Source organism: Hippopotamus amphibius, chromosome 1 (assembly GCF_030028045.1).
Source record: "Hippopotamus amphibius kiboko isolate mHipAmp2 chromosome 1, mHipAmp2.hap2, whole genome shotgun sequence".
Classification (NCBI taxonomy): Eukaryota; Metazoa; Chordata; class Mammalia; order Artiodactyla; family Hippopotamidae; genus Hippopotamus; species Hippopotamus amphibius.
This window is the reverse complement of record NC_080186.1, coordinates 212,211,814-212,224,229: the sequence shown is the minus strand read 5'-3', so window position 1 is coordinate 212,224,229 and position 12,416 is coordinate 212,211,814. Positions and strand designations below refer to the sequence as shown.

Here is a 12,416-nt window from a genome sequence, read left to right as displayed (position 1 = left end):
GCACTATGAAATTTTATAAAGCAAACATATGGTTATTGTGAAGTAACCACCACTGTGGTCAGGAAAAAAAGAACTTTGCCAGCCATCTCAGAAGCCCCGGCAATGTGCCCCATCCAAATCATAACCTCTCCCTGTCTCTCATAAGGAACCATTATCCTGACATGTACAGTAATCATTTCCTTGTGTTTTTTTTTTTATACCTTCATCATCCAAAAGTGCATTCCTACATACTAGTAATTGCTGATTTCTAAAGGTATAATTATTTTACATTTAGTACTCCATACAGATGCTAAATAGTTAACACATTTTAAAATATATATGCAAGAAGATCAAAGGTTTACTCATCTTAAATGTTTCCTCTCTTTTTCTTTTTCTCACAGTAAGTATGAACAGGGTGAATTTTTGAAGAAAAAGATATTAACACTGCATCTATAATTATTTGGCAAATAAAATAATACAATGACAAAAATACATATTCTAAAAAGGCAATGGTTAGAAAACAAACCAAAAAAAATTAAAACCAAAAGCCAAAAATGTTTCTGGGACAATTATTACCAAAAAAAGTTATTAGAAATTATAGAATGACTCAAAATTACATCTATCTCTCTTTTATATATCTCTCTTTCACTATGCACATTTACCAAAAAAGTCTTTCATGAGAAATGCTAAATATGCTTACGAATATAACATGGTTACATGAAAACATGACCACATCAAGTCTAAATTTTATTTTACTAAGTTTTTTATTTTCTAATTTTAGAAGAAAGATTAGAACTCACTATAAGGTGAAATTTAATCTGCTTTAAAGTAACTTTCTTGAATATGAAGTTAAACATAGATACTTGGAAAACACAGAATTACACAGATAAAAATAAAAATCATGCAGAATCCCAATATCAAAAGATAATCACTTTTAACATTTTAGCCTATTCTTTAATTAAAGGATTATTCACAATTTACTTCATCATGCCTCCACTACTTTAAAAAAGTTTTTCATTATCCATTCAATCTCATAGATAAGTGAAGACTACAAAATAACAAGAATTTATACATGCAAGTATTTTTTTTTACTCTAAAGATGCAGCTAATGAAAATATTTTTCAGAACACTTCCTTGAGAACTACCTTGAAATTCAGTAGGTATATATACTAATCACTATCTTAGAAATGGTTCCCAATGAACTCCAATATAGCAATATAACGTGACAGAATTTTACCAAAATCTTGTTTGTTCCTGTTTCCTATTTTCTTCCCTAAGTCTTTCAAACTTCTGTATCTACACACTAACCCTGAACTATGTTGGTCATTTTCAGAAATTGTCTACTATTAAGAATTCAGGAACTCCCACCCGTGAAAATTCCCATAAAAGTTTGCTACAGAAAACAAATGTATTTCTAAAAATCCAACTGCAATATAAGATTATGTAAGTCTAACTCTATCTTTTCAGCAACATCCGTTTGAAAAAACTTAGAGATGTATTACCATTTAAAAATAAATTGACTTAGAGGTATAATAAAAATGCCATCTAAGAAATCAAATCTCTTAAAAATTTTGAGATAAAATTATGAAACATCTGATAAAACATGGGCTAATTCATAACCAATTGTAAAATCCAAATGCTGAATTTTTTCTAAACTACATTTTCTGAGGTCCAAATTACATGGTAAGGGGTTATTCTTCCTTTAAAATCTACTCTAATTTCACTCCCACCTCTGGTCAATGCTCATTTTCAAAAACCTTGAAGTATTTTAGTGGGTTTCTAAAGCTAATAAGTGTGAGTACTCTCTGAAATACTGAAAGCGCCTTGTGAATGCAAAATGATTACAATGATGATGAGGATGGCTATGACAATGACGGTGATGATTTACCTAATGCTTCTGAGAAGGAGATACTAAAGGAGTTCACTGCTCCCTATAAGACCTCCATGGTGAACAGACGGCTGCAACTTTCTACGCAATGGAATTTTGAAAAAGTATTTAACATAATTAATTTCTTAAGATGTAGATCCACAAATATTGTATGTCCTGTAAAGCAGAACACTGGTACTATCTAATGCCATCTAGCTGTCAAAATTAGTGGTTATTTTAAAAACTTTTCCCATTACTGGAAGGCCAAATCTAGGCATGTCTTTCTTGATGTTAGAGACAGATGAGATGAGTATCTCACTCTAGCCAGAATCCTTATACTCTTTGTGGTTGGGTCTCTGCTTTACTTTACAGACATTACCCAAGGGTGAAAAAGGAGAAGGAGATTGTTCAAATAAATGTCGTGTCCTGGGCCCTGCCTTATCTGCCTTTTCTGTACTTTTTCTTTATACGCAGCAGCATCCTTTCACTCACCTTGTCCCCAAGAGCTAGTGTTTAGCACATAGCAAGCTTTATGAGTACAATCAATATCCAATGAAGTAATCACAAGCAGTCTCACTTTAATCAGCTTAGTACACATTTAAAGTATTACACAGTCCCTGCCAGATGTCCAAGAGTTTCACTTCTCTTAAGTATGCATACTCTTCTTTGTGCTACGTTTGGGATTATAATTCGTCCCACTATTTCCACTCTTCAGTCTAAGGCTGAAGTATTTCCTTTGGAAGAACAAGTTCTTTTTCCCTTTTGAGTCCTGGTTTTGGTTTTAAAGGCTATTTATACAGAATGATGCCTTCCTTCTACCAACTAAACATGTATCCCTCTGGTAAAGTTGTATGTACTTAAAATCGATATTTCCTCTGGCTCCAGGCCCAATTCTACTTTCTCCAAACGAAGGAAACTGGTTTCCTTCCATCCCAAACTCAATCTGCATGTATTTTATGGTCCATTCTGCAAACACAGTGTTTTCCCAGCCCCTTCAAAAACACAGTCTCCTCATTCTTAAATGCCATTTTTCCCTAAAGAAAATCTACTCCCCTCCACCTTGTTTTTTACATCTACTTCCTGATGCCATCAACTCTCTAAAATCACATTTACAGTTCTTCTAAAAAAAAAATTCAATATACATCACCTAGCCAAGGACAGTCCACTGCTCTCCCTTAAGAATTAAAAAAAAAAAAATTCACATTTTCATTTTTGCCCAGACTCTTTTCTCTCATCTAATATTTCCTTTAACTCACAATAAATTTACCTATGGAACTAAATTTAGTGAAGGGGATATTTAGCCTTATGATGTGTAACTAAAAGTTGCAAAAAAGAGAATAATGTAATATTTCTATATATTTTTAAAATGGTATATGCAGAAGACGAACTCTTCATTTATAGAATTCTTATGGTGACTTTTTATGGAATGAATGATTACTACTTAATCTTTATAAATCTGTAATTTCATGGATCAGGCACACATAAAAATAAGAGACACCTTTAATAGTTTGGAGTTAGGACTAATCTCTTACCCTAAGCTTCTTCAACAAGACTCACACACCCATTTGTATTTCACTTTTAAAGTGATGAGCCTATTTCCCAAGAAAAAAAGAATAGTTTCTTAAGTACCAAAGGAAAAAATGGATGGTTCAATGCTTTTTTCAAGAACAGTGGTTAAAAAGAAAACTGACAATATAACTTAGTAAAATTATATAGCAACTTACATAATCATGGAAGGCTTTTGCTTCACTTGAATGTTCACATGTTTCCCGTCTTTCTGGAGCTGCACAGTAGAGATCCCAAAATACACTAAAAAAGTAATTATGGTAACATTAAGAAAATCATATAATGTCAAATGAGAGATCATAATTCCAAAAATTAGAAGACAAATATTCTTTACACAAAATGTGTTTTCTTCTTCAGGACAAATATTTATTTGAAAGATTTAAATTCAGACAAGGCTCATCATGTGATAACAGGGTATAACCTAGCCATCATTCAGAAATGTTAAGATTTTTCTAAAATGAAAATATAATTTTAAAATTTAGACTCATTCTTAATTGTCTATTTACATGACTTAAACACATGACTGAAATAATTATAATACTTTTCACAACTTTCCCATGAAGAATAAAAAGATTTTAAAAATATCAATTTAATAATTAAAGAATTAAAGTAACTATTTTAAAAAGTGGAATTCATTTTTTAAAAGATAATTTTGTTGTCCAATCCCCAAGCCAATACCCTGACCATTAAGTCACACCTGTATAAATATATTTTCTTAAAATATCCTCTTATTTTCCCTTGTAATTACAAAGACATGTTAGTAATTTTGAAAATTAAAAAATTCACACTTTCTTTTTCCTTCCTATTCAAGAACAATGGGAAAAAGCAAGACAGAAATGGTTGAGAAAAAATAATCATAATGCTTACAAAATATATGGCCCTGGTCATCCTCCCATTTATAAAATTAACAATGAACATGAGTAAGGGATTAAAAATCAGGAAAGCAAATATCTGAAAGTACTGGTGATAACGGTAATTTTACTGATCAACAAATATTTTTTACTACACATTTCCCACTCTATAGAATTGGAAAGGAGACTAAGCCAAGAGGTTAACAGCACAAGTTCTGAAATAGGACATAACTGAGAAAAAAGCTAGCCCTGCCATTCACTAGCTCAATTTGTTTTAAACAGAAGCACAATTTCTTCCTCTATAAAATGGGGTTGTTAACAAACACATGAAAAGATGCTCAACATCACTAATCATTAAAGAAATGCAAGTCAAAGCCACAATGAGGTATCACCTCACACCAGTCAGAATGGCCATCATCAAAACATCTAGAAACAATAAATGTTGGAGAGGGTGTGGAGAAAAGGGAACTCGCCTGCACTGTTGGTGGGAATGTAAGTTGGTATAGCCACTATGGAAAGCAGTTTGGAGGTTCCTTAAAAAACTAAAAATGGAACTGCCATATAACCCAGTAATCCCACTACTGGGCATATACCCAGAGAAAACCATAAGCCAAAAAGAAACATGTATCATAATGTTCACTGCAGCACTATTTACAATAGCCAGCACATGGAAGCAACCTAAATGCCTATCAACAGATGAATGGATAAAGAAGATGTGGCACATTTATACAATGGAATATTACTCAGCCATAAAAAGGAATGAAATGGAGCTCTATGTAATGAGGTGGATAGACCTAGAGTCTGTCATACAGAGCGAAGTAAGCCAGAAAGAGAAAAACAAATACCATTTGCTAACTCATATATATATGGAATCTGAAGAAATGGTACTGATGAACCCAGTGACAGGGCAAGAGTAGAGATGCAGATGTAGACAATGGACTTGAGGACACAGGGCTGGGGTGGGGGGCGAAGGGGAAGCTGGGATGAAGTGAGAGAGTAGCATAGACATAGATACACTACCAAATATAAAATAGATAGCTAGTGGGAAGTCACTGTATAACAAAGGGAGATCAACTCGATGATGGGTGATGCTTTAGAGGGCCAGGACAGCAAGGGTGGGAAGGATGTGGGAGGGAGGGGATATGGGGATATGTGTATAAATACAGCTGATTCACTTTGGTGTACCTCAAAAACTGGTACAAGAGTGTAAAGCAATTATATTCCAATAAAGAGCTTAAAAAAAAATGGGCTTGTTGAGAAGTAAATTATATAAAGTAAGCATGGAATCTTATAGTAAGCATGTTAATAATATCATCAACACTATAATTAGCTCGTACAAAAGCTTAAAATGTATACAATATTGTTAAGGCAAGTCACTGGTCTAAGGGCACAGTTAACAATGGTACAATAAAACTTGGTAAATCAAACTGGTCTCTTTCTTTTGACCCTTGAAGTCTCATTTAACCTGGATCTCTCTCCTCAGGATAAGACATTCTGTAAGCCTTATAACACAATTAATTCAGTAAAATAAGACTACCTTTAGAGGTGAAACATATGAAAGATTAAATATTGGCATTTATTTCCTTTTAAATTTCTACAATAAGCAAGAAATGCAAAGCAAACAATAAAGACCAATTAATTTAAATAAATTTCAATTCCTTTAAGAGAGTGAAAGCAATTAAAGGTTGTACCTGGCCTCCCTATATGCCTTTTGGGATAAAACATATAAAAATTATACACAGATAAGGATATAGCTTAAAGTTTTCCACCTAGATTAGGTGTGTGATGAATTACACTATATTACAATTATACTTATTTTTATGTTCTTAAGGAACCTCAAAGCTCTTAAAACCAAAATTTTATAACGGTTGTCTTTGTATATAGTTTAATCACAGAATATTATGTGCAATATTATGACAATGTTTCTCTGTATGGACTTAATAGGAGGTCAGAAATTTACAAGAGCCAGACTAAGGATAATAAAACAAATTTCTAAAGTAGATAACTTTATACATGGTGTTTCTAACAATTCTACATTACATTATTCCCTTGATAAAAGCTAAAGAAATATATCGTTTTAAAGACATTTACCCAAGGGAGAAATACACAGTTCTACAATAATAGTTAGGGACATCAATACTCTATTCCCAATAATGGATAGAACAAGTAGACAGAACACAAGCAAGGAAATAGAGGACTTAAATGGCACAATAAACCAACTACATCTAATAGATATATACAGAACACTACCAACAAAAAGTATACACATTCTTGTAACATTCACACGGGATGTTTTCCAGGATAAACCACACGTTAGGGCACAAATTAAATTTTAACAGACTTAAAAAGACAAATATCATACAAAGTATGTTCTCTGACCACAATGGGATGAAGTCAGAAATCAATAACAGAAGGAAAACTGAACAACTCACAAATTTGTGGCAATTAAACAACACATTCCCAATGGATCAAAGATGAAACCAGAAGGAAAGAAGCTAGCAGAAGGAAATAATAAAGATTAAAGCAGAAATAAATGAAATAAAGAATGAAAAAATAAAGACAAACCAGAAGCTGGTTCTTTGAAAAGATCAACAAACTTGACAAACCATTAGCTAAGAGACTAAGAAAAAAGAGGGAAGACTCAAATTATTAAAGATTCCACACAAAAAAACCTGCTAGAATTAATAAATCAATTCAATAAAGTTGCAGGATTAAAAAAATCAATATACAAAAGTCTGTTGTGATTTGTGATTTTTGTTTTTGTGAATCTACACTAACAATGAACTATTAGAAATAGAAATTAAAAAACAATCCCATTTACAAATACATCAAAAAGTACCTAGGAATATATTTAGCCATGGAGGTGAAAGATCAATATATTGAAAACTGTAAGATATTGCTGAAAGAAATTGAGGAAGACATAAACAGAAAGATATTCCATGCCACGGATTGGAAGAATGAATATTGTTAAAATGTCCACACTACTCAAAGGAATCTACAGATTTATTTCAATCCCTATCAAAATTCCAATGGCATTTTTCACAGGAAAAATAACTTTAAAATTTGTATGGAACCACAAAAGACCTTGAATAGCCAAAGCAATCTTGAGAAAGAATAATAAAGCTGGAGATTTTGCAATTTCAAACTATACTATGAAGCAGTAATAATCAACAGTTACAGACTTCCTCTGTCTACAACCTGACATGCTGGAGGCCCAGGAGCTTTTCAATTTCTCTAATCCAAAACTTGAAACCAAAATACTGTCTATTAAGTTTGAAACCAAAATACTATTCCTGAAATGTGGTGGGCTAATCATCATGAATAATGCTTTAGATTTACACAGTCTCTTTATTTCTAAGAAGAAACAAGTGAAAAATCTCTATCTTACAAATGAAGCAGAGACTAAATACAGAGAAGCAAAACTTGTAAAGTATTGAAATCTTTGTTCTTGTACCATTTATTAAAAATTTCCCCACATAAATTAAAAAAAAAAAAAAACCCACAGGATTCCCAGGTAGAGGATCTCATCCAAATACTTTTTCCTTCTATCCTGAGGATATGAGTCAAAGTGACTTAGCTAGCCTTCAATATCTCTAGGGAATACAGAAAGCAAAATAGCTGTCAGAGAAGTCTATGAGGATGGGTAAACATGCCAGATGTGTCCCAGAAGATGGGATGCTAACATAATTATATAATCTTCATGCCACTGGCCAGATCTAGGATTCTATGAAAATAAAAATTAAAAGAAGCAGCGAAAAAACTCTGGGGAAGACATTTTTTTTTTCTGAGGAGCAAGTCATGTTATTATAAATTCAAGACTTAAAATAACAAAGGAAGTTATTTCTTGTTGACTATCCCCAAAATATTTTATCAATTAATGTTACTTACTCTTAATCCACATTGAAGAAAACTATCCATTCATAATACAATGGAGGGTTTTACATGAAATGTACACGTACCTGTTCATCACCTTAGAACTTTCACATATGTGTATTATTCCTTAGCATTGCTTAATACTATCTAAAATGTAAGCATTAAATTCTGTGCCACTATCATAAAATTCTCACATAATCCTGGATTAGTAACAAATTCATATTTTAAAATATTATCAAAATATCCCAGAGCTTATATTTAATAAGTATGTGCTAAATTCAAGCATCATATACTAAACATTTTCCATCATTTAATCCTATTATTTTTTCCCATTTTATAGATAAGGGAACTGAGACTGTGAGAGATTAAATAATTTACCTAAGGGCCACACAGTTATTTAGTGGCAGATCTTGGCTTGAACTTTTTATCTTACATTGTTTTGCCTGTATGAGTATGTGAGTTGTGAGTATGGTATTAAAAATTCTTATTTCAAGGTGCCTTATTCTGATTATGGGTAGGTTTATATAGCTCTGGCAGTGTAAGAACCATCAGCTGTTACAAAAGTATTGTAGATAGATGCCTGTCCTGGATAAAGCAGCAAACACTTTGTTACCCTACCTTCCACCCTTGTACTCCAACTCATTTCCTGAGTAACCTATGGCAACCACCTCCTCACCCTACACAAGCTGCCAGTGACCCATGGATGCCTCAAGACAGACTGGGCTCAGAAGAGCCAACTTTTCTGAGTCCCATTTATTATCTGCTGTCTGGAATTAGCCACTCATTATGCTCAAAAGGGAGCTGTAATTAGTGTTTTATTAATATTGGGCCACTAAATTCTGCTCCCTATCTAAGAAATAATATCTGTTGCTGAGATGAGCACTGGTTGCAATTCAAAAAACTTTAATTCCAATTCTGAGTCTGACCTTGAGCAAACAGTTTTGTTCCTTATTTTTTTTATGTAAAAAGAGAGAAAATATCTGTTATGTATTTTACAGACTCTTGTGCAGATACAAAGAGATGATTTATACTAAAGTACTTTTAAAAGAAGTATAAAGGTATTAAAGGTATTCTAGAGAATCTCATAGTTTTTATGGCCAGAAAAAAAAGTTTTCTTTTTAAGTAAAATTTGCCTCAATTTCCTTTCTAATCCTTTATATTTAATGGAAGATTCCGTTTGTTTGGTTTTTTTTTACGTCTTCTCCCTACCAAATCTTCCTCTGTATTCCACATTCCTTTTCTACTCTCCCAGACACATTTTGCTCCTCCCCTATAGCCTGACCACCCGTTCTTTGCTTTCTCTCTTGCTAACACTATTTATTCCCTTATAACTGATTACACTCCTCCTTCTATCCTAGTTGTTGCCTACACTGTCTTATATTGATGTTTAGTTTAACTTAATTCAAATAAATACCTAGCTATGCAATGCCTATTACAGGCAAGAACCAGTAAGAACTAGTCTGCCAATTATAAATATTATACCATTCTAGTAAGCCTGTTACCTAATTCCAACACTATTACTTTCACATGGGCATTTGGTTATTCTTAGCTATACCTGATGTCACGATTAGATTCTAAAATCATTAGACTGCTAGCATGCTGCAAAGATTTGACTTTTCCACTGCCAGGTGACAAAAACTGGATTCTCACAATAATCTTAGTTATTAGTTTATTTTCTCTGCAATGTTATACATATTTAATTACAGGACATAAATACATGAGCTCAAAGTTACTTCAAAAGGTGTTTTATATATAAAATTAAATAAAAATGAGACAGTCTCTGCCATTAAAACTTTAAATAGGAAGTTTCAAAATGTGTATTTTTGAATTATACAAATCGAAAAGGACATTAATTTCAGAAGAAAAAAGTTTCTTGGCATTTGTATTTCTGAAATTCATGGAAGAGAGCTGGGAACGTTTATTAAAGCATACTAACAGGAAATACATTTTCACGAGGGATTTGATCAAGGTAAACGTAGTGAACACAGGAGGGAGGCCTAAGAAATACAATAGCACCGGGCATGGTGCAAACTGGGAAAGAAGAAAAGAAATGATAACGGAAATCATAACAGAAACAAACAAAAAAAACAGTTCCAGAAAGTACAATTATATACTTTCCTCTATCCCATACTAAAGGGAGAAACTCCCCTCCTCCTCTCCAAGGCCTTTGCCCCTCATTCCTCCTGTAGTTTATTCTGCATTTTTGTGCATGTTTATTGCTCTTCCATGCATCTTCAACCTCTCCTACTCTTTTCACCTCAATCTATAGACATGCTCAAATCTATTCTATTTTAAAAATAAAAATGTTAGGTCCTGTTCCATTATTAATCCTGAAACTACTACACACATCACCACACACTTCAACTACTCTTCATAACCCTGGAGCTGGAAAAATGAAATATAACAGCCTTCTAAATTCCACTAAAACTGTTCTCCCCAAGACCACCAAAGTTCACCTTACGTCCCAATTAAGGAAAATACTTGAGTTCTGTTTTCTTTTCTTTTCTTTTCTTTTTTTTTACTTATACCTGCTGCATAATTGAATCTCTCCTTTGATTGCCTTTCTTGGTTCCCATACATTATTCTTTCCTGATTACCCTCCTTCCTTCCTGAGTATTTTTTCCTGAGGCTCTTCTTTATCCACCTACACTTAAATGTTGACTTTCCCCAGGCCTTGCTCTTACTTGTTACACTGGCAGTTTCACCCATGAACACTCTTCACCTACAGTACAGTCTATGCTGATAATTCCCAAATCATTATGGGCATGTCTCAGATCTACAGACCCAGATCTCTGACTCCGTACAGGGCATCTCTATCTGAATGTGACACAGGCATCTCAAAATTTAATCTGCCTGAACTAAATCATGATCTTTTTTCCGAAGCCTGTTGTTCTCTCTTTACTCCCTCACTCAATCAATAGCATCAGTGTTCATCCCACCATCCAAATCTAAAACCTGGAAAGTTCTCCATTCATTTCCAATCTATTCCACTCAGTGTTCACTACCTAGGGTCCATCACCTAATCACCTTTCAGCTGGAAACTAACAACTGCCCTGTAAACAAGACTCTGCCTCTGTTCTCAATCCTCTTCAATCCATATCTATGGTGATGCCAAGTATCTAAAAGCACAAAGCTAATCATGTCATGTACCTTGTTTAAAATCTTTGAGTTCTAGTCCAAAATCCTTGATGTACTACAGGCCTTCACAGTCTGGCCCCTGCCTTTGTTTCTAGCCTTATATTCTATCACATCATAGAACTGCATCTACAATTCAACTGATCCAAGAGACCTGTCACTCCTTGAATGCAAATGCATCACTTTCGAGATTTCATTCTAACTATTTCTTGCCCAAAATTTCCCTTCCTCACTCAACTTTCTAATCAGTTCAGATTTACTTTCCCTATGTAGCCTTTCCTACCTCTCCCAAGCTGATATAAGTATTCCTCTTGTATTGCTATTATAACCAGTACATACCTCAGTTATAACATTATTGTTTATCTCTCCTACTACTTATTTCCTTGAAGGCAGCATAATTTTGCATAGTAGATATTTGGTGAAGAGGCTTAAACAACAAGAAAACTCCACTTGCAAATATTCTATAAAAAACAGAAGTGAGAAGAAGTCATAAAAAAGCAACTGATCCATTCAACAGGGACTTTTAGTATAACCAAATAAGCAAACATAATTCTCAAAGAATACATGTTATCCTAATCATCTGGACCTCAAAAGCAGCAACAGCTGTTCCAGTCAAAAACAAAAAAAAGACAACCTGAAAAAAGGCAGTTCTGAATCCCTAACCTAGTAGGCCAGCTCTAAAGAGTTAAGGATAAAAAGGTCAGGCATCTCAATATTGTCAAGACGTCAGTTCTTCCAAACTTGATCTATAGATTCAATGTGATCCCAATCAAAATCCCAACAAGTTATCTCATGGATATTGACAAACTGATTCTAAAGTTGCTAAAGGAAAAAGGCCCAGAATAGCTAACACAATATTAAAGAAGAACAGAAATGGAAGACTGATACTACCCAACTTTAAGACTTATTATAAAGCTACAGTAATCAAGACAGTGTGGTATTAGTAAAGATCAGACAATACATCAATGGGACAGAAAAGAGAGCCCACAAATAGTCCCATATAAATATAGTCAACTGATCTCTGACAAAGGAACAAAGGCAATCATACAATGGAGCAAAGGTAGTCTTTTCAACAAATGATATTGCAACAACTGGACATCCCCCATGTGAAAAAAATAAAAAATGAATCTAGACACTAGAAATCC

The 12,416-nt window shown here is 33.5% G+C and overlaps 1 protein-coding gene across 14 annotated transcripts in view; it reads right to left on the bottom strand.

The window, feature by feature from the left end:
- SSBP2 (single stranded DNA binding protein 2) overlaps positions 1–12,416 on the bottom strand; it is a 311,861-nt gene that overhangs the window by 191,540 nt on the left and 107,905 nt on the right. For 9 of the 14 annotated variants that reach the window (XM_057740080.1, XM_057740074.1, XM_057740122.1 and 6 more), the window contains exon 4: positions 3,571–3,655. The exons of the other annotated variants lie outside the window; for them this stretch is intronic. In XM_057740080.1, the coding sequence (XP_057596063.1) occupies positions 3,571–3,655 (85 nt within the window). The remainder of the gene's footprint in view (positions 1–3,570; positions 3,656–12,416) is intronic. 14 annotated transcript variants of the gene reach the window in all.